General features: G+C 35.9%; 2 protein-coding genes across 3 annotated transcripts; one reads left to right on the top strand and one right to left on the bottom strand.

Annotated features, from left to right (window-relative positions):
* Positions 1-3,625: 3,625 nt before the first annotated feature.
* LOC101746778 (uncharacterized) lies at positions 3,626-10,630 on the top strand. The gene is made up of 3 exons (XM_004931701.5): positions 3,626-5,697; positions 9,303-9,512; positions 10,278-10,630. Exons 1-3 carry the CDS (start codon positions 5,655-5,657, stop codon positions 10,487-10,489), a joined length of 465 nt encoding a protein of 154 aa, XP_004931758.1. The 5' UTR covers positions 3,626-5,654; the 3' UTR covers positions 10,490-10,630.
* LOC101735893 (polypeptide N-acetylgalactosaminyltransferase 3) lies at positions 10,278-21,947 on the bottom strand. 2 transcript variants are annotated; one of them, XM_062676137.1, is made up of 7 exons: positions 21,604-21,947; positions 21,231-21,379; positions 20,603-20,700; positions 19,711-19,891; positions 18,867-19,005; positions 16,367-16,552; positions 10,278-16,140 (listed from the first exon to the last, which is right to left on the bottom strand). In XM_062676137.1, exons 2-7 carry the CDS (start codon positions 21,296-21,298, stop codon positions 15,103-15,105), a joined length of 1,710 nt encoding a protein of 569 aa, XP_062532121.1. In that variant the 5' UTR covers positions 21,299-21,379; positions 21,604-21,947; the 3' UTR covers positions 10,278-15,102. The 2 variants fall into 2 exon arrangements, with proteins under 2 accessions (XP_062532121.1, XP_012550686.1); XM_012695232.4 differs by lacking the exon at positions 21,604-21,947 and adding an exon at positions 21,451-21,603.
* Between the last annotated feature and the right edge of the window lie 621 nt (positions 21,948-22,568).

The following is a 22,568-nucleotide window of genomic DNA, read 5'->3' as shown; positions in this document are numbered from 1 at the left end:
CAGACGCAAACATGAAATTGAGTAAGCATTCTCCTGCCCTTTTCCCAGTCACCTGGGGTCGGCGCAACATGTTTTCTCCTTCCATACTCGTTTATCATATACCACTTCTTCACTCACTCCCCACACATATCGTCTTACACGCAATCCATTCATTTCGTCTTAGGTCTAACTCTTCCTCTATATCCTTCCACATTCATAGTTAATACTCTCTTACCAACCTTATTTTCATTTCGTCTCATCACATGTCCATACCATCCCAATCGCGCACTTCTCAACTTCTCTGTCACAGGTGCCACTTTCGGAATTCCTCTAAAATATTCATTCCGTATTCTATCCATTCTCGTTACTTCACGCATCCATCGCAACATTCGCATCTCTGCTGCATGCAATCGCCTTTCACGACATGAAATTGAGTAACGAAACTTATTACAAAAATTGAAAACGAGCGAAGCTGAGGTATATTATAGAAAGCGCGAAATTCTCGGTATTTTGTATTTCCATAATTGACTAAATCAAAGCAAGGAGAGAAGTAACTGTATACGTGGCGTGTCTCGTAAAGCACGACGATCGAAGAGGCCTAATTACCATTTCCCCACTGACAGGCCTTAATGATATTTTAAACGATTTTCACACCCGCTTTATTTACCCGGCTCGCCGAATTCAATTAACACCCATCGATTTTTGGGGGCCGCTTAAAACTTATGGTTATAAAACACGCCATAGGCGGGGACGGGTGATGATTCCGCCAAAACTTACATAAACAACCGAAATGATGGGCTATGGTGTGAATTCGTAATTGAGGTCGTAAATCTGTCAGCTCGTCCTCCCCGTGGAATGAGGGAGAGTTTCGTGTGCGCACAGTAATTACAAAATTTGTTTTTAATCGTTTCTTATTGTATTTACTTTCAATGTGATGTCACGTGATTTTATTAGTGTGGGTTTATTCTAGGTATTATCCAGAGGTGCGAACCAAGCCTCTTCAAACAACTGCTACTTCTCGATTTTCAGTCCGGATTAATAATAACGCCATCTATTTTCCTTCTGATTGTCTATCTTCTATTCCCCCACTTGTCTACTTAAGTACTAGTGTTAGTTGTAAGCTCGTATATAATTCGCCTTACTATATCCGACGGAAAACGTCGATTCTTTCCAAGGCATCTATATATTCCACGAATTTAAAATCCGGTACCCCGTGTGCTTGTGTGCCTACCTTAACTAACAAAACAGTTGAAGGATGGCCTAAAAATACTAGTCTACTTATACCTATCACAGATTATTAATTATGCAATGAAATCAATATTAAATCAACAATAAACCATTAAATTAATAATATTTCATGATTGACCACCAACTAATATAACGTGCAAAGCGAACCAAAATGCGTCTGAAATTCGTAACTTTAAATTAAGATATTTAGGCTATCACGTCGCAACGCCGAGTTCGAAACTTCATTGACGGTCACGCGATCCCATCGCGCCGCAAGTGCCGATTGATACTTTACGATTTTGTAATGTTTTTTTTTTTTTAATATTTATTTCACGGTAATTGCGGTCGATTTGTTTCAGACACGAAAAAAATCGAAACACGAAGAATCCCTTTCGCAACATTTAATCGAGATTACGAAAGCAACGGTACAAATATTTAATGAAGACACAAGTCGAAAAACTTAAAGATAATCCTTGCTATTTTATTCGTAATAGTTAAATTAACCATTGCAATATTTTTGTTTTTTTATAGAATGACGAACATACGGTCCACCTGATGGTTATTTGGTCATGTTGCTCATGGACGTCTGCTATGCCAAGCAGCTGCCTACAGCGGTAGGCAAACGAAACGAAACGTAAACTAAAAACAATATGGAACATACGAAATACGTAAGCAGAAAGTAAAAGATAAATTAAAAGTAACGTCTCAGCATCGTGAGGGCAGCCACAGACGTGCGCGCGAATATCGCACGCGATCGCAAGTCGCTTCGCACTCGCACGTCGAGTCTCGTCCTTCGAGATCGTATCGTGGGGTCACTGTGTCGCCGTCGGACATTCGCATTCCTTTGCCACGTACTAATCTTGCTATAATTCCGTCTAATATAAAATTTTAAGCACATAAAACACTTTCTAACGTTTTCTCTTTGAATAATCTGATGCCGCGGTGTTACATTTAAGTCAATAAGTAAGATAAGCCACATTTATTATACGTCTGAAATGGTATTTAGGAAGTTAGAAACAATTTCCTTTGCTGCGCAATCCATGGCACAATAAAAAGGTTACATAAATTTCTTAACGCTACGTCACTTTTCAAACTATGCCTTGAATGTAGCCCTGGAAATGCGTACGTCCATATGCGACGATCACCACTCACTATCAGACAGAACCTGGGCACGATTACTTCCGAAAGCAAAAAAAAAAGTACCCATAAATAAGATGCGTAAAATAATATGTTAATTATTTTAACTGTAACATTAAACATGATAAATCTAAATACACAATCTTCGACTAGATTAAACTGACAGAAGAGTCATTGCTACAACTTAAATAGACACAGAACGGCTCATTAAAGGACGGTAGCTTAATCCGATGTAGTTTATTAATCATCGTAAACCAGAAGATTCAATTAGACAACTACCGGAAGGCACCGAAACTGGCATTTACAAATTATCAAAGATAAATAAAATCTTCTGATCGTGCAGAGGAGTTTCCGAACTCGTTCGTGTTATCTTTGCGGCATTTTTCATTAAATTTATCGTCCTCTTAATGTATCGAACAAAAATTAATTGAGCCTCTTAAGCGAAAGTATGCCGAGCTGATATAAAACTTTTGGGAATCCAATGACGATAAGCTTAATTACGATGAATGAAACAAACGTGTGTGTTGGTAAGACAATAAATACAGCTTTCATTCAACTAACCAAGCCCTTTCTTTTAAACATGTAGAAAATGGTGTATAAAAGATGAAGGTTTACGCATGACTAAATAACACAGATAACCACAAGACAACAGAATTTAAATAACGCCGCTGCCTTTGATCATTATATCCCTTACTTAAAAAAATAGAATTAGAATAGAAGAAATATAGAAATACTTAAACGTAATTAACTATTTAACTGATTAAACACCATATAAATATATAAAGCACAAATATACAGGTTACAGAATCGAACAGAACGTAATCGGGATTCTACGTGTGCCGTTTTCATGACAATTACCCTTGGTAATGTGGGGCAGAATATGAAACCAAATGAACTGATGGCTATCGTCTCGTAATAATGCTTTGAACATTATTTTCACGTCTTCGAAAGTAGATCTCGGTGCGGAGAATACAAAAACTGCAATGTTGTACCTACGCACAATCCATATAAGTTTCAGAACATTTTTGTTTTTGTCACAAACCGATACCGAACGTGTGATAACGTACAATTTATCCCACGTAAACAGCTATGATATTCTATAACGCATTTCGTCTATAAAACTCATGAGTAGAGTTGCATACATGGGGATAGTTTTGCCAGCAAGAACGTGTTCTTTAGTTATCAGCAAAAGCAAACTATAATATTTGGTACAGAATTCTACAGATGATTTAGCCGTTATGGATTTCATTTGTATCAGATTATTAAGATCATCATATATTAATTTTTGGTATACAGTGTGATGAGTTCGTATTAACGCCCATGACGCTGTTGAAAAACGGCGCTGGTTTTGTGGAAATGTATCTGGAAATGGATCAGTATGTGGAGATCGGGTTTGCGGTAAACGCAAGCATAGTTTTAGAGGGTTATTTCATTTAATTTCTTTTGTAGTCCACTCCTTAAAAATCGATTCGCACTAAAAGAGTAAATTGTAGTTACACGTCGGAGCTCAAACGTACAGTTTTTAACCTTCTTTATTTCTTTAATTTAAAACTAGCGACCTACCATCGCTTCGCTTCGGAAACATTACATTTCATTATTGATGATAGCCGAGTCCCGCGATGCTACCCGCGGTTATTTTGGTACCGCGGGTGACGCCGCGGGGCGAAGCTAGTCTAAAAAAAGTAGCCTAAGTTACTCCTTATATCATCAGCTACCTATCAGTTCATTCTATCTATTTATTCTATTAGTTCAATCCAGCCGTTCCAGAGATTAGCCGGGTCAAACAGACAGACAGACAAAAATTTTCATATGCATGTAGTAAAAAGCGGTTATTTCAATATTACAAACAGACACTCCAATTTTATTTCTATGTATAGATAGTTTAATTGAGTATTCTCAATGTGAACTTCACTACCACATCTCGTCTTTTAACTCTCAAGACTTTTTTCCCATTTTTCCTGTAAATAGCTTGTCATTTCCAAGATGACATGTAAAATATAACTATACCAGCGTATTCGTGATGTAACAGTGGTTAAGTCGTGTTAACGGACGTCAGAAAATCAGTGCTTATCTATCGGAGGCATCCGTTTTACGTGCCGACACGATGCCGCCGTCGCATCGTTTATGGTAGACGCTATCTCAACCATTATTATTGCTCATACATGCTCTTGAATTACATATATTCGAATTATACAAGCACACTAAACTGAATTCGCGACGTGAGATTAGGAAACGCGAAAGTATTCGGGACTGAGGGATACCACATGCTAGATCAGCACTATGGCCGTGTGGCACTTTTCTAAATTAACAACTTGAAAAAATAAGGACAAGTTGAAGTATACTTCTCTTTTACTTCTTGAAAATTGTCGCTTAGAAAGTATGCTTTCAGATTCTAAGGATACAATAGAATCTACTAATTGTATGTTGCATTGTATATTGAGAATGTACTTTAAAAAACCCCAATGCAACAAAACAAAAACGTCTAATATTTAAAATTTCGCATTCGATTCGTTGTGACAAAATTTTGAGTTTGTCTAGGAATTTCTGAAATTATGGCGATTTCACGGTTCTATTCTCGTTAATGTTGTTTCGGGTTCCCCTTTTAAGGACCGATATTATTTAATACAATACAATTAGGATGTGCCTTGAGGAGTTTAGTCTAAGTCCCGATGAATATTTAACGTGAATCTATAGACTCCGGTTCTCGCTTAACACCAAACAAGCTGTTGGCACCACTCAACCAAGCAGTCTAAAGTGAAAAATTAACGAACAGTAGGAAACGGTTGAAAAGAAATTGCAACCCAGCACGCTATGCTAAGCCGGCGCTAGATATATCGGACCGACCTAGTTTCAATTATTCAAATAATAAAACCAAACATCAAAACTGGTAACATCAGTCACGAAAGAAATCAAGCTGTGACTATTTCACAACTTCACAAAAAAATTAAACAGTACCCATGTAATCAAAGTGAATTAATTTCTTTTACAATTATATCTATACCTCGTGTACGCTGGCTTAGAGAACACCCGCCTAAATTCACGTCGGTCGTGACTACGAGATATTATTTTATTTCCGTCAGTAGATACGCGCATCGTTCCTCGACCTGTGGTTCGAAAAATTCTATAATTTTCCAAAAGATTAACATTGTTTTTCAGTTCACACGTCAAAATAATTTACTGTCCAGTGATAACGGTACGAACTAAAAGATAAAACATTTTGCCTTGGCGATTAGTGTGATAAAAGTTGTGTTGACTAAAGCAGTGCGTATTCCATTGTGTTTTTAAATATATTTCCAATCTGCTATGCTGAAATGATTCTGTTTATTTTCAGTATTACGTCTGTGATTAATTTAGGTAAGTAAAAAATATGGTAAACTAAATATCATCACAAAAACGTTTAACCGCTCCAAGCTATGATTTTCTGGTGTCATGCATTAGTAAATTTGTGCAACCATTAATACTAATGTTAATAGAGAAAACAGAAACATAAGCCAACCATTCAGTTAGAATAATGTTACGCGGTTACATCACAATGTTTAATTCAATTTGTTTGCATGAATGAGCGGGCTGGACGCCCGCGCCGCTACCAAACAATAGCATAGAGCTCATCTCGCCTCTGGATAAATATTTATTTATTCCGTTGTTGACAATCGTATTTACATTGTCAATGCGATGTGTCGCCACGACGCGGCGCGCCGCGTGGGCTGGGGATTTTATGTTGATCATCGCTAGTTATGAATTTGGGTCACTGTTTGTGAGATAAGTGGCTGTTTTATAAATAATGAGGACACGCGACAGGGTTTAGAATAATGTTTGGCATTATTACGCATGATCACTTCAATAAACTCACACTCATTTATACAACGAAAAATGTTGGCATTATACATCTTGTTATGTACTTTTGTAAAATAAGTTTTTACACTAATTCTAATTTAGAAGAAAAAGTTTGAATCGTGACCTTCAGTAATTTGTATAATGGTTATCTACTTGTATTACTATTAAATAATTGAAATAGCCAGTGGAAACTGACACTAAATAAATTAAATTACTGTCGTATAATTTTCAGATCAATGCATGACCCCACTGTTTTTACAATGTAAATAACAAAATTTTATTCCTTGGCTTATTTAGAATATGTTTTCCCTACACTACAGAGACAAAACATAATTGTGTAAATGAAACTGTAAAATCTAGAATCGTCAAAAGCCGTGGTAAAATATATTACACACTAGAACATTCCTTATAAAACTAGGTGTTATTGAGAAGCTATATTTTTATGATAGTATTACATTTTATTAAACAAATTACAATAAAACAAATGCCTACAAGTAATTCTTATCATTGTTATCGAAATAATGTTTTGCAATAAAATAAACTGTGTTTTGATAAAAATCGTTTTGAAGTTTGCGAACTGAATAAAAACGTAATACACAATAAATCCTTTTTTATTTTTATTTAAATAAAACTTAACATTAAATACGATTAATATTAAAATCTCAGTCGGTATCTAAGATTCCCGATATTTTAGGTATAATGCCATTTAATTATCTCAATCAAGCAGATAACTTGTTAATACAGATAAGATGTTTTTAGAATCACTACTGTGCTCAATATTATTTAGAGATCATTCTTCTTTTTTGTTGAATAGATAGATACACGAGCTCACATGCCGTCTGGTGTTGAATAGATATCAGACCTTAGACGTCACATCGTAGATGCCGTCACCCATCTTGAGGTATAAGATCGAAATGTTAATTGTATTGTATTACAGCGATCCCCAAAACCTAAACGAATGACTGCTTTGCTGCAAAAATATCTAGGATGGCACCAACCTTCCCATGGGAGCTAACGCAACGCCTTAATATAAGTAAATGGCAATTGTACAATATTCAGATAACCCTTTTGCCCATTCTCATGTAGTGTTATTATTCTAAGCCCAGACCACATAACCTCCTGTTTCAGTATAACTACTAATAACTACCAATTTGGAAACTACACACTTGATATTCAACCTATAACTCTCAGAAATATCCGGATCAATCAAGACCCATCCATCAATAAAGAGCAAATTCTCTCGGTTCCATAATTACGCGGTATAGGTATGCTCCGAGTCCAACGGAACGATGCCCTGATGACCAGCGAAATGGCGCGAAATCTGAGAAAATGACATGTTATTAGAGCAGTTAAAACCATCGGAACTTCTATTAAATGAACACTGACATGTAGGGATGGTGAATTTGTTTGAAAGTGTGTTTCGTAATCTTTGAAAATTTCGTGCATACTTAATTTTTTTTTACCTACCTCTGTTGATAACCTAGAGGGCTATGCCAGCTTCATCGAGCGTATAGGCGAGCTCATGGGGCTCTAACCTGACGCATACTTCCGCTGCCAAAACTCACGTACACGAAAAAGTTTCGAACATAATGAAATGAACTTAATTATAGCAATTAAGCAATAATTATACACCCTGAATGAACAATATTCTTCCTTTTGATTTGAATTGGGTTAAGAGAGAAAACGGTTGTCCGGAGCTTATAACTTCTAAAGCAGCATCATATTTTGGTAGGCATCTGCTATATGAACGTGTAATCAAAAGACTGGCAATACTTATTGATAACGTTTTTAATTGAATGTAGGTCTCTTTATCTATGAAATTACCGTTTAGTATACAGAAAGTTAAAAGTTTTTTTTTATATGTATTTGTTTTTCTGTCAATTAAAATATGCACCCATGGTATCGATGCATCTTTACCAGCACAGTGGTAATTCTTCAATGCCCTTAGCTCACGGGGCTCAAACCGGAAGTGTTGCTAAAACTGGTCCTAGCAAGAGCAGTGCTTCGCAGAATCTACCACCGGATCGGAAACGCGACCCAATGAGAAGATCCGGCGAGAAACTCAGTGGGCTGTCTATGGGTAAATTCGCTCATCGAGTCCTTCGTCGCAAGCGACGGGTTCGACGAGGACGGTGACTGGTGCTTGTTGTACCTATAAGCACCGTTAATGGATCGGGAGGATCCATAATGACGTGTTTTGGGCGACGTCGACTTACACTGCCAAAAAGTTGTTCAAACTTTAGAAAAAGTACAAGTCTGTTGGCACAAGGTCTGATGAATACCGTGGATGGATATTGTAAAACGGCAACTTCAAATATATACCTATTATTGCAAGTTTTAATGTAACAGCCCTAGTGTGTGAGTCATTACTCGTCTAGTACGATGCGATCGGTTACGGCCAAAGGCCACTGCACAATATACTGGTATATACTAGAATACAGTAGGCCTGATGTCCAAAGTATTCCTAAGGAGTACTTACACGGTATTTAAATTGACATTGCTGATTACAAACCAACAATCTATGAAATCACAGTACATCGACTTTAATTCGTTTTACCAACAGGAAAAAATAAATAAAAATAAAAATAACACGACAAAAACTTTATTAAATAGCTCTCAAAAACGAATACTTTTTTTTTATGATTGAAGAATTACTGGTGGCCCGGAGGCCTTTCCAGTTTCACCAGGACAGGTGGGCGAGCAAAGGCTCAGCCAGGAGGGGTGGGATTTGCTAACAGCTACCCGAGCGCCTCCGAAGGAGACCTAACAGCTCAAGAGCAGCTGCTTCGCGAATGAATCTACTACCGGATCGGAATCGTGACCCGTTGAGAAGATCCGGCGAGAAACTCAGCGAGCTGATTCATGGGTTAGGTTGCACGGCGAACTCTCTGTCGAGTTCGACGAGTGTGTATTATGTAAATGTATATTTGTAATGTGTTTTATCTAAATTTGAGACCAAAGGACATCTCTATAGCAAAATTTTTGTTGCTGGTTATCTAAATCAATGCAGTCATTGCATACCTTAGTCACACACAGAAATCTACTTATTACACATATTTGGCGATGGCGATCACCGACACACAAACAGAAGAGTTTTTGTAATTTTGTTTTCTTTTTTTTTTCAGTTGCCTCTGAAAGTTGTTTCTATCAAAGATGCCTTGGTTGCTATCCACAAGAAATGATTTCAGCTGGCTCGTTAGTAGAGTGTCACCCAAGAAACTGGGTGTCGGCCCAATGGGTTCTAAACTATGGTCACCCGCCACCAAGCACCGACTCGAGGATACCAATAGAATATAGCTGCTTGAAGATGGTGGCTACACCTGATGATAAGACATGTGAGGATACATTAACATAAACAGAATTCAATAATAGTTGTTGGTAGGGCCTTGCGAGCCCGTACGGGTAGGTAGGTACCACTACCTTGCCTATTTCTATTAGAATACCTTACGGGTTCCAAAAGACTGCCTAACCGTTGGGCAAAATCAATAGTATCACCCACGGGCATGCCTATATCTGAAGCACTAAAAACTGCTTAAGAAGCACAGGGAGAAGGGACTTCCTTAGACTTCCTTAGAAGAGAGTTCTTATTTGTAGACGCTCGAGTAATTATCAATTAAAATCATCTAACGACTGAGCCCTCGAGCTGGACTACTTGTTCTGTAAAGACCTAGAAAGTCCTTCGAACCACAAGCATTCCCTCCAACACAATAGTCAATCGTGAGGGCATTGCTCTCACAGATTTCCAAAAATTTGAGCGCGAATAAAAAAAGAAACCTTATTCCATAAACATTACAATATGAATGCCGCCACCACCTTGAGACGTGTATTGCCGATTGTATAGCGGCTTCGTCCCTTCAAACCGGATCGTGACTTTTTCGCGGCAGAAATAGGCAGGACGATGGTATCTAACCGAAACTGTTTTATAAAACTTGCGTAACTACGAGTGGTAGTCATATGTTGTAGTGGCAAAGGTTATTAACACTGACCTATTCCTGTCGCAAAGCAGCTATGGATTGCGGCTGAAATAGTAGAGTAACCGTAATTCCGTGACATTTAAGCTTGGATTACATGTATTAAGAAAAGAAAATCGCTTTTTTCAGACGGAAATACAATGGATGTAATTCGAGGCTGTATACCACGAGCGCAGATCGACTCCGTGTGCCTGGGTCTTATAGCAGTAGAAAAAGCACGAGGACATAGCGACGTGCGGTGTTTTATTTGCAACGGAGACAGCTGCAATTCTTCTACGCGTCTTCAAAAAACACCTTTGCTTTTCATCTTAGCACTATCGCTATATTACATCTTTAGGTGAAAATAATGAAGCTGATATCTGGTTTCAAAACACAAGTTATTCATTAATTCGTTTTTAATGCATTATTGTTTTTCGCATACAACCATTGTGTGTGTTAAATATGAATTATGTAAAAATAAAAACATTTTTTTTTGTATCTTATTTCAGTCTCTCAATAATATCATAATACACAAATATTAAGAAGCACCTTTATATGTACATTTAGAGCGTAACTATAACTTATTATGGCAAGGTTCTATTTGCGTGTATTATTTTGGGCGAGTTAAATATTTAAGTTATAATAAGCGTGGATAACCTTGTTGGTCATTTTAGATATTTTATAATCTACTATTAAAAAAATGGAGAGATTATACTGAAACCGCAATGAGCTTTTCGGATGAATCCAATGTCATATCACAGTCATAATTGGTTTCAATTCTCGCGCTTGTACAAATTTTAAAACACTAAACAGTTAATTACAAAATTCGTCATTATTACACGCCATTAAAGAAAAAAAAAAAACAATACTACAAAAAAAAACATTCTTCAAGATCTCGTTAAAAAGTTGGGCCTTATTTTTAAACTACTGCTGTATTTACTGCATGCTTTGAAAGCCGCAAAAGCTAGGACGAAAGTAGCTACGCATTTTAGTTTAGTAGGTAATAATGAGGATATGCCTTGCTTAATGTTTTTTTTTTCCACGCCAACAATTCTTTTTACATTCTAAATTGAATGTACAGATCAAACAACTGTTTTCAGCGATTTCACATAATATACATACATGTGTTTTTCCGAATGGAAGTTTCTTATTTATTATTAAAATAGAAAATGGGCATAGTTGCCGTAAAATATGAAGATCATTAGTGCTGGTATCATTTTTAAAATATCTTCGATCAAAACGATCATTTTCAATTTCTTCACGAAAAATCCCGCATTCGTGATAAGCAACTTTGCAAGTTTGTTGACAAAAAAATTACGATATTCATTTTCATAAAACGGGGAAGCGTTGAGCCCATCTTTGCGACACGCAAGAAAAACCTTGCCGGTTTTTTTCTACATTACGTCTTAACTGTATAAAATCCTACATATAAGTAGGTGGTACATGGATAGATAAATCCGAAACTGTTAAAAATAGCAATTTTCTCGAAGTAATCACAAGATTAACTTTTAATAAAGATATAAATTGAGGGGTGAAAGGCTCATTTGGTTTAAGCGACATTTCGCTTAATACGAGATATTTATCTTTGTAATTAAAGATGAGTTTTATTTAGCATTACCATAAACAATTCAATGTTTTTAATTGAGCTTCAATTAAGTTTATCCCATTCAAATAGCTGAAGACGTTTTTTTTGTTATGATTTTTTTTCCAAATTTTAAACTTTAAATGGATCTCCTGTAAGTTGCAAAAATTAAACCAAATAGTCTTTCACCCTCGAAATTATTTTAATAGATTCGTATCGAAAATTCGATTGACTCCGAACAAGATTCCATCTCTGTAGTTTTCAGTTATAGTAATAACGTTACATTTAATAAATAAAGATGGCTCTTTAGCTTTAACCATTTTGCGGTACTTGTACTCTTGCAGTACCAGATTTAACCCTCCAAGTCTACTACAAAAATACAACCTATGTTTCACTAACAATTACTGGAATGTAAACATTTGTTAAATATTGCTTTATAGCTAGCTTATAGCTTTTCTATTCGACGAATGCCCGCCACAAGTTCATTGTGATAATTAGTATTAAAACTGTAACAGTTTTAAAATGAAAAATTATAGATAAAGCCTTAAGCGACTATGTGAATGGCGAAGGCGTGTCTTTGATTTTGTATTCCATACAACAATAGTACGAACAGATCTTTGATCAGTACTCGGTAATGCAGACCTGTTTCTTTGAGTTTTCAAGTCATCTTATGTTACGTGCACTGATTTCATAATATTTTGAAAATTTTGTGATTCATACTCACATGAGCGCAGTCTTTTCTAAGTGGTGAAACTACATTCCAAATTAATGATAGCCACAAAGATTTAAAAAACGCCTGTAAAGTTCTGAAGAAACGAATAACTTTTGAATTTATTTAACTAACCACCGAAAAAGGTCGCATTTCAAAAAACTTATTAAAAAAAAAAGAACTATCACATAGTTGTTACATTACTTACAGATAATATTCAAATACATTTCATATATATGGAAGACGAAAAGAGTGAAAATATTTAGAAAAAAAAACAATCTCAGATTATTCAGTACCATTATCAAATTAAGCAAAATATACTAAGAAATTCTTGTAAATAATAATCATAAAACAAAGGGTGTATCATATTACACAATAGAATACGCATTTTTTTAAACAATACAGTAAATGACAAATTTAAGACTAGAAGACAACAATAAATAATTATATATTGTTATTCTTTTATTTCATTGTATTGCACTTATTTCCTCCTGAGATAACGGCGCAATGCGAGTGTACTTCGACAATCTCCCCTCTGCCTATTATTAAATTGTGTAAATATATTATCTAAAATAATATACGCTTATATTGCCGGCTACTTTTAGATTAAATCGAACAACTGTCATCAGATCATTCGTTTCATTATAAATTTATTTCATGTAAATCATGTTATATCCTAATTTTTACTGAAAAATACCATTTCTAATATCAATTCGATTTTAATAGTATTTTATGTACTCTTAATTTAGGAGTGTAGAAGTAAGGAGCACCTTATTGTTTAGGAAACAAGTTGAAAAATTGTCCACCTGTTAACAGCAAGTTATTTAATTTAATTTATTGAAGACTCACCGAAATAGCGTTAGGGTAGAAAGTTGAAATGATATGAATATAGTGATTTTAGGCAGACTGAAGTGTTCTATGTTGAAAAGTATGTTATTTAATTTATTAAATACTCACTGAAATAGCGTTAGTGTAGGAAATGGAAATAAAATGAAAATAGCTGTTTTAAACAGACTGAAGTGTGCTAGGTTGAAAATTTTAATATTTTTCGTGACTTGTGTAATAAAAAATTAGGCAGGATTTGAAATCACAACTATTTATTTTGATCACTACTTTTACTTAGGAACTGTTTCTTTCCTTCTTTATTTTTATTGCTTAGATGGGTGGACGAGCTCACAGCCCACCTGGAGTTAAATGGTTACTGTAGCCCATAGCAATCTACGACGTAAATGCGCCACCCACCTAGTTCTAAGGTCTCAGTATAGTCACAACGGCTGCCCCACCCTTCAAGCCGAACACACATTAGTGCTTCACGGCAGAAATAGGCAGGGTGGTGGTACCCACCCGTGCGGACTCACAATAGTTCCTACCACTAGTAAAACCTTCTACCTTTTAATGTAGTTTTTTTTTCCTACCTATGCTGATAGCCTTGAGAGGCTATTTCAGCTTCGCCCTAACGTTTGTAGGTGAGCTCGCGGGGCTCAAACCGGAGAGTTGCTAACACTGACCCTAGCAAGAGCAGTGCTTCGCAGAATCTACCACCGGATCGGAAACGCGACCCACTGAGAAGATCCAGCGCGAAACTCAGTGGGCTGTGTCTAGGGGTTAATTCGCTCGTCGAGCCCTTCGTCGGAAGCGACGGGTTCGACGAGGACGGTGACCGGTGCTTGTGGTGCCTAAAAGCACCGTTAATGGATCAGGAGGATCCGTAATGACGTGCTTTGGGCGACGTCGACGGTTTACCATTCGGTCTACTGGGTCGGGTATGTAGTTTCCAGCGGCCACGATGAGAGGGTTCGGATGTAGTATTCCACTATAACAGTTTATGGTGCTGATTTTAAAATCTTTCCACTTGCTACTATGGCGCCACCGTAAATGGCTCAGTTTCACCGGATATTTTTTTAATACTCTGAGATAGTGCTCCTTACTTCTACCCTCCATATTCTTAATTGAAAAACACATTGTGTTGCCAACGTCGTGTACGACTTTAACTACACTCGTCCCACACAGAGAGAATTACCGTCGATGTTGTCACAGTTAAATGACCGACTGAGAGACCGGTAAAACTTAAAATTAAATAAATATGTCAAATCTAAAGCACAGATATACAATAACAGATCTTTTTTGTTATTCGCAGTAAATAACAAAAAATAATGTTAAAGAGCTTTAAAAAAACGAAAATAAATGCGATTTAAAGCTAAAGATTACAGTACAAAAGACTAATAATACTATAATACGTATTTTATATACTGTTGACACAATATCATTTATGTAAATTTAAAAATCAGTTTTTGTTAATACTACTCCTTATTTTTTTTTATTAGATTTAATGTTCAATTCGATCGCTACAAGCTTTGTTAAAAAAATCTACTTAAAACCTATTATTGCTGTCTTTTTATTTCGATTAATAATATTGAATTTTAATGAAACCTGTTTGCATGATGATCACATTTGAATATAAATACTTCGTTTAGAGTGCTTGCAATGCAATTATTTTTCTATTTATTCGATATTATGTATGTAATCACAGGTGACATTACTGGAGATGCTTAAAAGCTACTGCAACTTATAATGATATGTCTTTAAAGTTTAAAGCATGTATTAAGTACCAAATTATCACATATCTTGTACTTAGTTACTGCTTTTATGGCCGTACTGTTAACTATTTGTACTATATCACATGATCAGCGCCAAGGCACACGTTCAAAATGCCATATTTGACTATCGTCTTCAACGCATCGCTTAGACGTTAGTGCTTCATCAATACCATCACTATTTTTCTCGGAGATTAGCAACGTAAGACAAGAACCACTTATAGTTTTTAATCTAGCACCATCTTGCACCCAAATTTGCTTTTTATTGTCACTACAACTTTTCCACACGGCTCGGCCGTTTCCTTGCTGCAAACACAGCCCCTCGTCCGCCATTATCTTGCCTTCCGGAGTATAGACAAGTAGTCTATCAAGGTCTAAGTCAGTACCGCATTGCAGACCCAAAGCCGGAGCTCCAAGTCCTGGTGTTCCTCCAGTAATACCCAAACAAGCTCCTTTTTCATTTTTGATTCGCCCAAACCATCTCTTGGTTGTCGGAAAAAAGTGTTGCGGCCACACATTCTCTAAATACCATTCGAAACTTTTGCAGTGTAAATTCTTACGTAATTCCACTCTATCGTAAACGTTTTGTTGATCGCGTATCGCGGAAATTGGCGGGTTGAATTTGAAGAAGAAATCTGCCCATTCGTCCATCCACACTGTGGCAGCGCGAGCCAAATTCGAGTTCAACACTTTAGATACACCCCCTGGATATTTGTACGGACTATGTCTCCTGAATATATGTCCGACTCGTGAGCACGGCGTTATTTCAACCCTTGCACCGCACTGCCATGCCCTCCACGACAACTCCAAGTTCTCAGCGCCCCATATCAGCATACCCGAATCATAACCGCCCAATCTCCAGAACAAACTTTTTCTGACTGCGAACAATCCTCCCGCCATCGCCGGCGTGGGATACGGTTTTGACGGATTCCTAATCTTCTTTAACATTACATCTCCACTCGGAGTGAGCCAACGGAAATGTAAGCGCCAACTGAACGCACCCCAGTGGGCGTCTATACTTTTAGTATAGGCTAAAGTGTCCTCTGATAATAGATCTATGTGGGGACAAATGAAAACGTCATCATTACCTGCTCTATCCAATAGGGGCTCGAGCCATCCTTTTGTAACCTGAAACACAATATTATAAGTATCAATACAAGAAGTACTCAATGAAGCGACCTTTGAGTTAATTTATTGTTACAAGTCTTCTTTTTTCCTCCTTTTCTCAATTGGTCCAGTCACCATTTTCATACGAATATGATCTAATTCTTTTGTATTTATTAGATGTCTATTTGATAACAATTAAACTTAATTTTTTTTAAATAAGAATCACTGTAATATGTCAATAACAAACCTCACAATGTGCGTCCAAAAAGACTAACACATCTCCAGTTGCAACCCTGGCGCCCATCAACCTGGCTCCAACCAAACCATTCCTGTTTGAACTCCTCAGTATTTGCACTTTGTCTAAATTAGCTACTGCGTTATCCAATTCCTCACTTAGATATCTCCTGTCACTCGCATCGTCAACAAGAATTATCTGAAATTTTAATTTTCTATTACTTAAAAATTTTCATTGAAGTGGTAAATCGTATCTCGATTCCTTGTTTACTACGAAATTTCAAGCAGAAGCATAACACAACAAAACCATACCCCTCGGACTAAAATTAATTTGGTAAAGTCGAAAAGGGGAAACCCTTTCTGTTTCTCTGTACCCTGCTCTAACTGCTTGCTTTAATGTATGCCAGGCTCTTATTTAGTCTTATCTTAAAACACGTACGAGAATAATTAAAAAGCGTCCACAATTTTGTCAACTCCCACAACAACTAATTTCAGTTTTTTTTTTTTTTTTATAGTAATCGATTTTTTGACGAAAAAATACAAAACATGTACAAAAATGTAACGTGTATGAGTGTAGTAAAACGTGTTTTAATATTAGGATATTTGCTCTAGTATGCAGTGGAGAGAATGGGGAAATTCGTTTTTTTCCCTTTTTATTCGCTGGTACCTAAAGGGCTATTTCAGCTACGCTCGGACAGGTAGGTGAGCTCACGGGCTCAACCTGAGAGAATTTATTAACACTAGCCCTAGCAAGAGCAGTGCTTCCCAGAAACTACCACCGGATCGGACATGCGACCCCCTGAGAAGATGCGGCGAGAAGCTCAGTGGGCTGTGGATTATTTCGCTCGTCGAACTCTTCGTCATAGTCAACAAATACGTTTATATGGAGACTAGCGACCCGCCCTCGCTTCGCCTCGGAAACATTAAATTTTATTACTTGGTAACCCGCGGTTATTGTCTAAAAAAAGCTAAGATAGTCTAAAAAAAGTAACCTAAGTTACCCCTTATATCATCAGCTACCTATCAGTGAAAGTCTCGTCAAAATCGGTTCAGCCGTTCCAGAGATTAGCCGGAACAAACAGACAGACAGACAGACAAAAATTGTAATAAATGTTATTTTGGTGTATGTACCGGATATATATTCATATGCATGTAGTAAAAAGCGGTTATTCAATATTATAAACAGACACTCCAATTTTATTTATATGTATAGATGTTTATTTGTACAAAAGGCCACCCGCCGTTTCTCTAATGAATTTATATTATAAGGTATTTTCTTCTGTGGCTAAAATCGATTTCGACAGCAGCCTTTTCTATCCGGGGATGATGTCTGCAGTATAGGAGCAGCATTAAAATCTCAGTGGCTCGCACGCTCAAGCCTCGATTTCTGAATCGATCATTATCAATAAAGACCCCGAAAAGGAAAATATGTGATGACGCAATACCGTTACAGCCATATTTCAATGAAACTTATAATATCTAATACAGCCGAAAATTATATCCCGCATTGCGATATGAGATCGAAATCATTCGAAGATCGACGACAAAACGAACCTGATAGGTTAAGGAATATTTAAATAACACAATTTCGGCTATCAGGTATAGGTTAAGGAATATTTAAATAACTTAGTCTTAATAACCTCTTTTGTTTATGCCGAACGACATGTCAGACTATGAAAAAAACTGGTGATTGAATAAAAATGAACGACAAAAATTTAAATGCCAACAAAACATGTTTTTTTATTGCATAGATAGGTGGACGAGCTCACAGCCCACCTGGTGCTAAGTGGATACTGGAGCCCATAGACATCTACAACGTAAATGCGCCACCCACCTTGAGATATGTTCTAAGGTCTCAGTATAGCCACAACGGCTGCGCCACCCTTCAAACCGAAACGCATTACTGCTTCACGACAGAAATAGGCAGGGTAGTGGTACCCACCCGTGCGGACTCACAAGAGGTCCTACCACCAGTAATAAAATTCAAAATAATAATTTTACTTTTTATTGCTGAGCTCTAAATATCGGATAACTTTCAATCCGTTTTATTCTAAATATTATTCATGATAATTATTTAGAAGAATAAAAAATATTATTGCAATTGGACCAACAACCAAACCAGGTTGCGTATCAATGAATATATAATGTATATATGTTGGAGTATTTCCACTTTCGGGTAGCGACATGGTAAGCGGGCGGTCTTCGCAAGTCAATAAAACCAGAAATGAACTCAGAGCGTATATTACGCAGGAGCGCTCCGTCCGACACGGCGACTCGCTCGCTTCTGAGCTCGAGAGACAAGAACGGAGCGTTTTTATAGCAAGGTATCGTGGTGGGACGATGTTGTTTACGATTGTTATCTTGCACGTGTTGTTTTCGATGAATGCTTGCACCTGTTGTTTGTCGTCCCATCTTTATTAGTCATGAACTAATGGTTTATAAAAACACGCGCCGACATATATACTAAATTAGACAAAAAAAAACAATTCCTTAAAACTATATAGGAACCTTACCTGCTTTAGTAAAAGCTGTGGGGACCTCATCAGAACTGACATGATGGTCCTCATTAACGTAGACCACGCCTCATTATGGAAGACTATTATAACACTAGCAGTCGGAAGTTCTTCCGTATCATACACGACGCTTCTACAACTAATTTAATATTTTGTATTAAGTAATTGAAACTAAAAGGTAAGTATTACTCAATAGCAATCTCCTCTCCCGCAACTATGACGGGTGGGCCAAAGCATCCTACCATTTTTATCTAGCCCTATTGTCTTCCGATTTTAAAAACAGACTAGCCCTGTTACACTCTATGTGCAAGCGCTAATCACCACCTGAGATATGTGAGCGGCAGTAAAGGGATTATTAAGACGCACATGATATATTTCGGAACAAATAAATCTTAAGATAAAATGGAACAGATTAAAATAATTGTGTTTTTTTAAATTTCCAAGTAAATAAAATTTAACTCTTATATAAAAGTGTTGATTAGATATTATTATTTGTTTTAATGCTTAATTAAAAAAATAACGTTCTTCAATAAGCAAACAAACAATCCTTGGCATTGAGGATTATCGATGCAAGGAGGAAGATCTTGTGTCCATTTAGTACAAACTGTTGGAAATAAACATATTGCGTAACAATCGCGGAAGTCAATGGCAAGTCAACTTGGCTGTCTATCTTCAGACACCCTGCCGCTAACGTGTAGTTGTAGAGATGACTAGCACTTGCACAGAATCAAGTCTTTCCAACTACAAAAATTGGTATAGTTACAGATTAATTATCTTGAATTTAATCTTTTGTTTACTTGTATCCATTATATAGTAAAAAATAAGTTATAAAAAAACCACTCACCTATCACTTCGCATATCAGGAAGACTTCTATTAATAGCTATCCTATCACTAACAAGTATATTATAAGAATGTAATGTATAGAGCTCTCTAGCAGTAATGAGCTCTCGTGGAGACAACTGCACAGGTCTACCACCCTCTCCGGCTCCAGGTACTGGTGAATAATTATTAGTGTGCATTATTTCTGTAAAGAACACAGTATTTTAGACTTTCGCAAGTAAAGATAATTAATAGAACAGTTTTACACTCACTGAAAATGGTTTCATCATTTAAATTTATATTATATTTTTTAACTTCAATACTCCAGTGTTCAATCATAGCAAAGTCAATAAGATAATCAACAAGCTCAGATAAAATGTTTCTGATCCATATCATAGATACCATAGTTGGATTCACAGCCAGGGTACCTGGTGCCTGGTACCTGGCCACCCTCACTAAATTTGAAAGGCACTAAAGTGTTTTAAATAGGAATACACTAGTATTGGTTATATTTTATTGTAAAAATTATTTGATAAGTTTATAATGTATATAAATATATTAATTAATTTTAAACACTAACTTTAAACTAACATGAAATACTTCCACCATGAACAGATAAAAGATTGCGTTAATGAAAAGAAGAACTAAGAAATTTGTAGTTTACGTCATTATTAGAGTAGCATGTCTTCTGAGCCCACATGTATAGGTAACACCATCTTGCCTATTTCAAACCAAAATAGGTTTGAAAGTAGGGCAGCCATAAGAACTGAGACTTAGAACCCATGTCTCTAGGTGAAGGCATTTACATTATTGATTTCTATACTCTGGTAAACATTTAACTCTGGAACTCCAAGTAGTCAGTATTAGATTAAGTAAATTAAAAAACAATGTTACACAATTCCAATGATTCTTTTACCTTCTGATAGATTCGCTCCTCCTATACCACCAACATAATGTCCGACGATAACTCTCATACCACTTTCATCAACATATGAGTTCTTATCATACTTCAATCTACAATATTAAATAAAATAAATTATATATAGTTGTACCTCAAAATAATTCAAAACAATCACTCCATACAAAACACAGATAGTCCCTAGGAAACTCGAAAAAGAACTAGTTTTTACAATAATAAACAATGATAACTTATCATTATTGTATTTTGATCATTCGGCAAATGCTAGTTATGATAAATGAAATTAATGTTGTGGACAACATTCAATTCAAATAATTGTTTGTTTTCTTATTGTTATTTTTAGGAACAAAAACCAAGTATATTCAGAAAATAATCTCTACCTCAAGTCAATGGCTCTCAATGACAATGGTCAAATTTATGATTGTCTATCCATTAATTCCCATTCTTGTAGGCCTATTTACTTATCCCTACTACTGTAAAGCTTCTCAGTTCAAACCTCATGTCTCAAGATCCATGGGCTCCAGCTACCACTAACACCACAAGGCCATGAGCTTTATCCATCTAGTCACCTAGTGTAATGATATAGTGTATTTTTATGTGCAAATTTATAATGTAGAATACACACCTGTTATACCAGAGCTTCTTATTTTTTCTCATAACCGTATTATACAATTCAAAACTAACATAAAACATAGCGTTTATTAAAAATATCAATATTAGTATCAATGTCACAATCCTTTTCTTACGTCCTCGACATAACAAAGCACCAAACTCCTGAAACAAGGTATATCATTGAAGTAAATATTTTAAAACTTTCAAGCTCACTTTAAAAAGAAATAACCTACGGTCCGAAGCATTTTATTAAGAATTTTGTCTTTATTTCTCAAATGTGTTCATTTAAAATCAGTTAAAGTATTAACATTATTATTTTGTAAACACATTAAATCTAGCATTTTTTTTTATTTTCTGATTATTAAATAATACGTGTAGGTATGTACCGGTAAAATGGGGCGATTAGGGATTGAGAGGCGAATCGGGAAAAAACCGGGAAAATCTTTCGACGCTCAATATAAGTTTTATATTCGTTGCAAAATCTTCCATTTTTTGTAGTTTAATAGTAGAATGTTGAAAGTTCACAAAACAACTCTGAATATGCATGATAATAGCTGCTAACTTATAAAAAATCGCGTTTCAAATTAACTTCCTGTGGTGGTAATTATTTTAGTGCTAGAAACTTTGCTCTCTTTTATTTATTTGATAATAATAGAAGACGACTATGATTTATAAACGTTATTTAGTGTTTGAACCAGCATATATATTAAAGGTAAGTCTCAGTTGTTATTGGTTTTAATGTATTTGATTAAATAAAAATACATGTAAAAATCTGTTGTTTTTGGGGATATTGGGGACGTCTTAAGTACAAATAACAACGAAAAAGGGGTCAATTGGGATGAGAATATGTGAAATGGAAACGACCTAAGTATAAATATGTACAGGTTTGTAGGGTTATCTATGTAGTTATAACAATATTTTTTAAATTTGTTGGTAAAAATCTGGTTTATCGAAGTGAAATTGGGAATAAGTCTTTAGTTGAAATAGATAAGCAATTTAATATAAGTAAGTCGATTTTGCAGAGACATGTAACAAGATCAATGAAATCTCAAGGTGGACAAAAATGTCTAAGTAATACATAATAAAATATTTAATATTTGTTCAGAGTAGGGGTATTCATCTGATTAATCCATGGAATAACCGACACACCTAATCTCTTAACCCAGATAGAAATATCAGCACTGTCGATTGCACCTATAATTGAGGTGATGTCTGCCATGTACTTTTGTCAGTTTTTCAGTTTTTTTTATTGATGATCACTTTGTTGGTGCAACTAAATAAATAAATTAATTAAAACTATATATAAAAATAAAAGTAGTACCAACCCTAGCAAATTTCTCATTTCGTCCCA

This window comes from Bombyx mori, chromosome 3 (genome assembly GCF_030269925.1).
Source record: "Bombyx mori chromosome 3, ASM3026992v2".
Lineage (NCBI taxonomy): Eukaryota > Metazoa > Arthropoda > Insecta > Lepidoptera > Bombycidae > Bombyx > Bombyx mori.
Note: the sequence above shows the minus strand (reverse complement) of the source record. Positions and strands in the feature narration are given on the sequence as shown.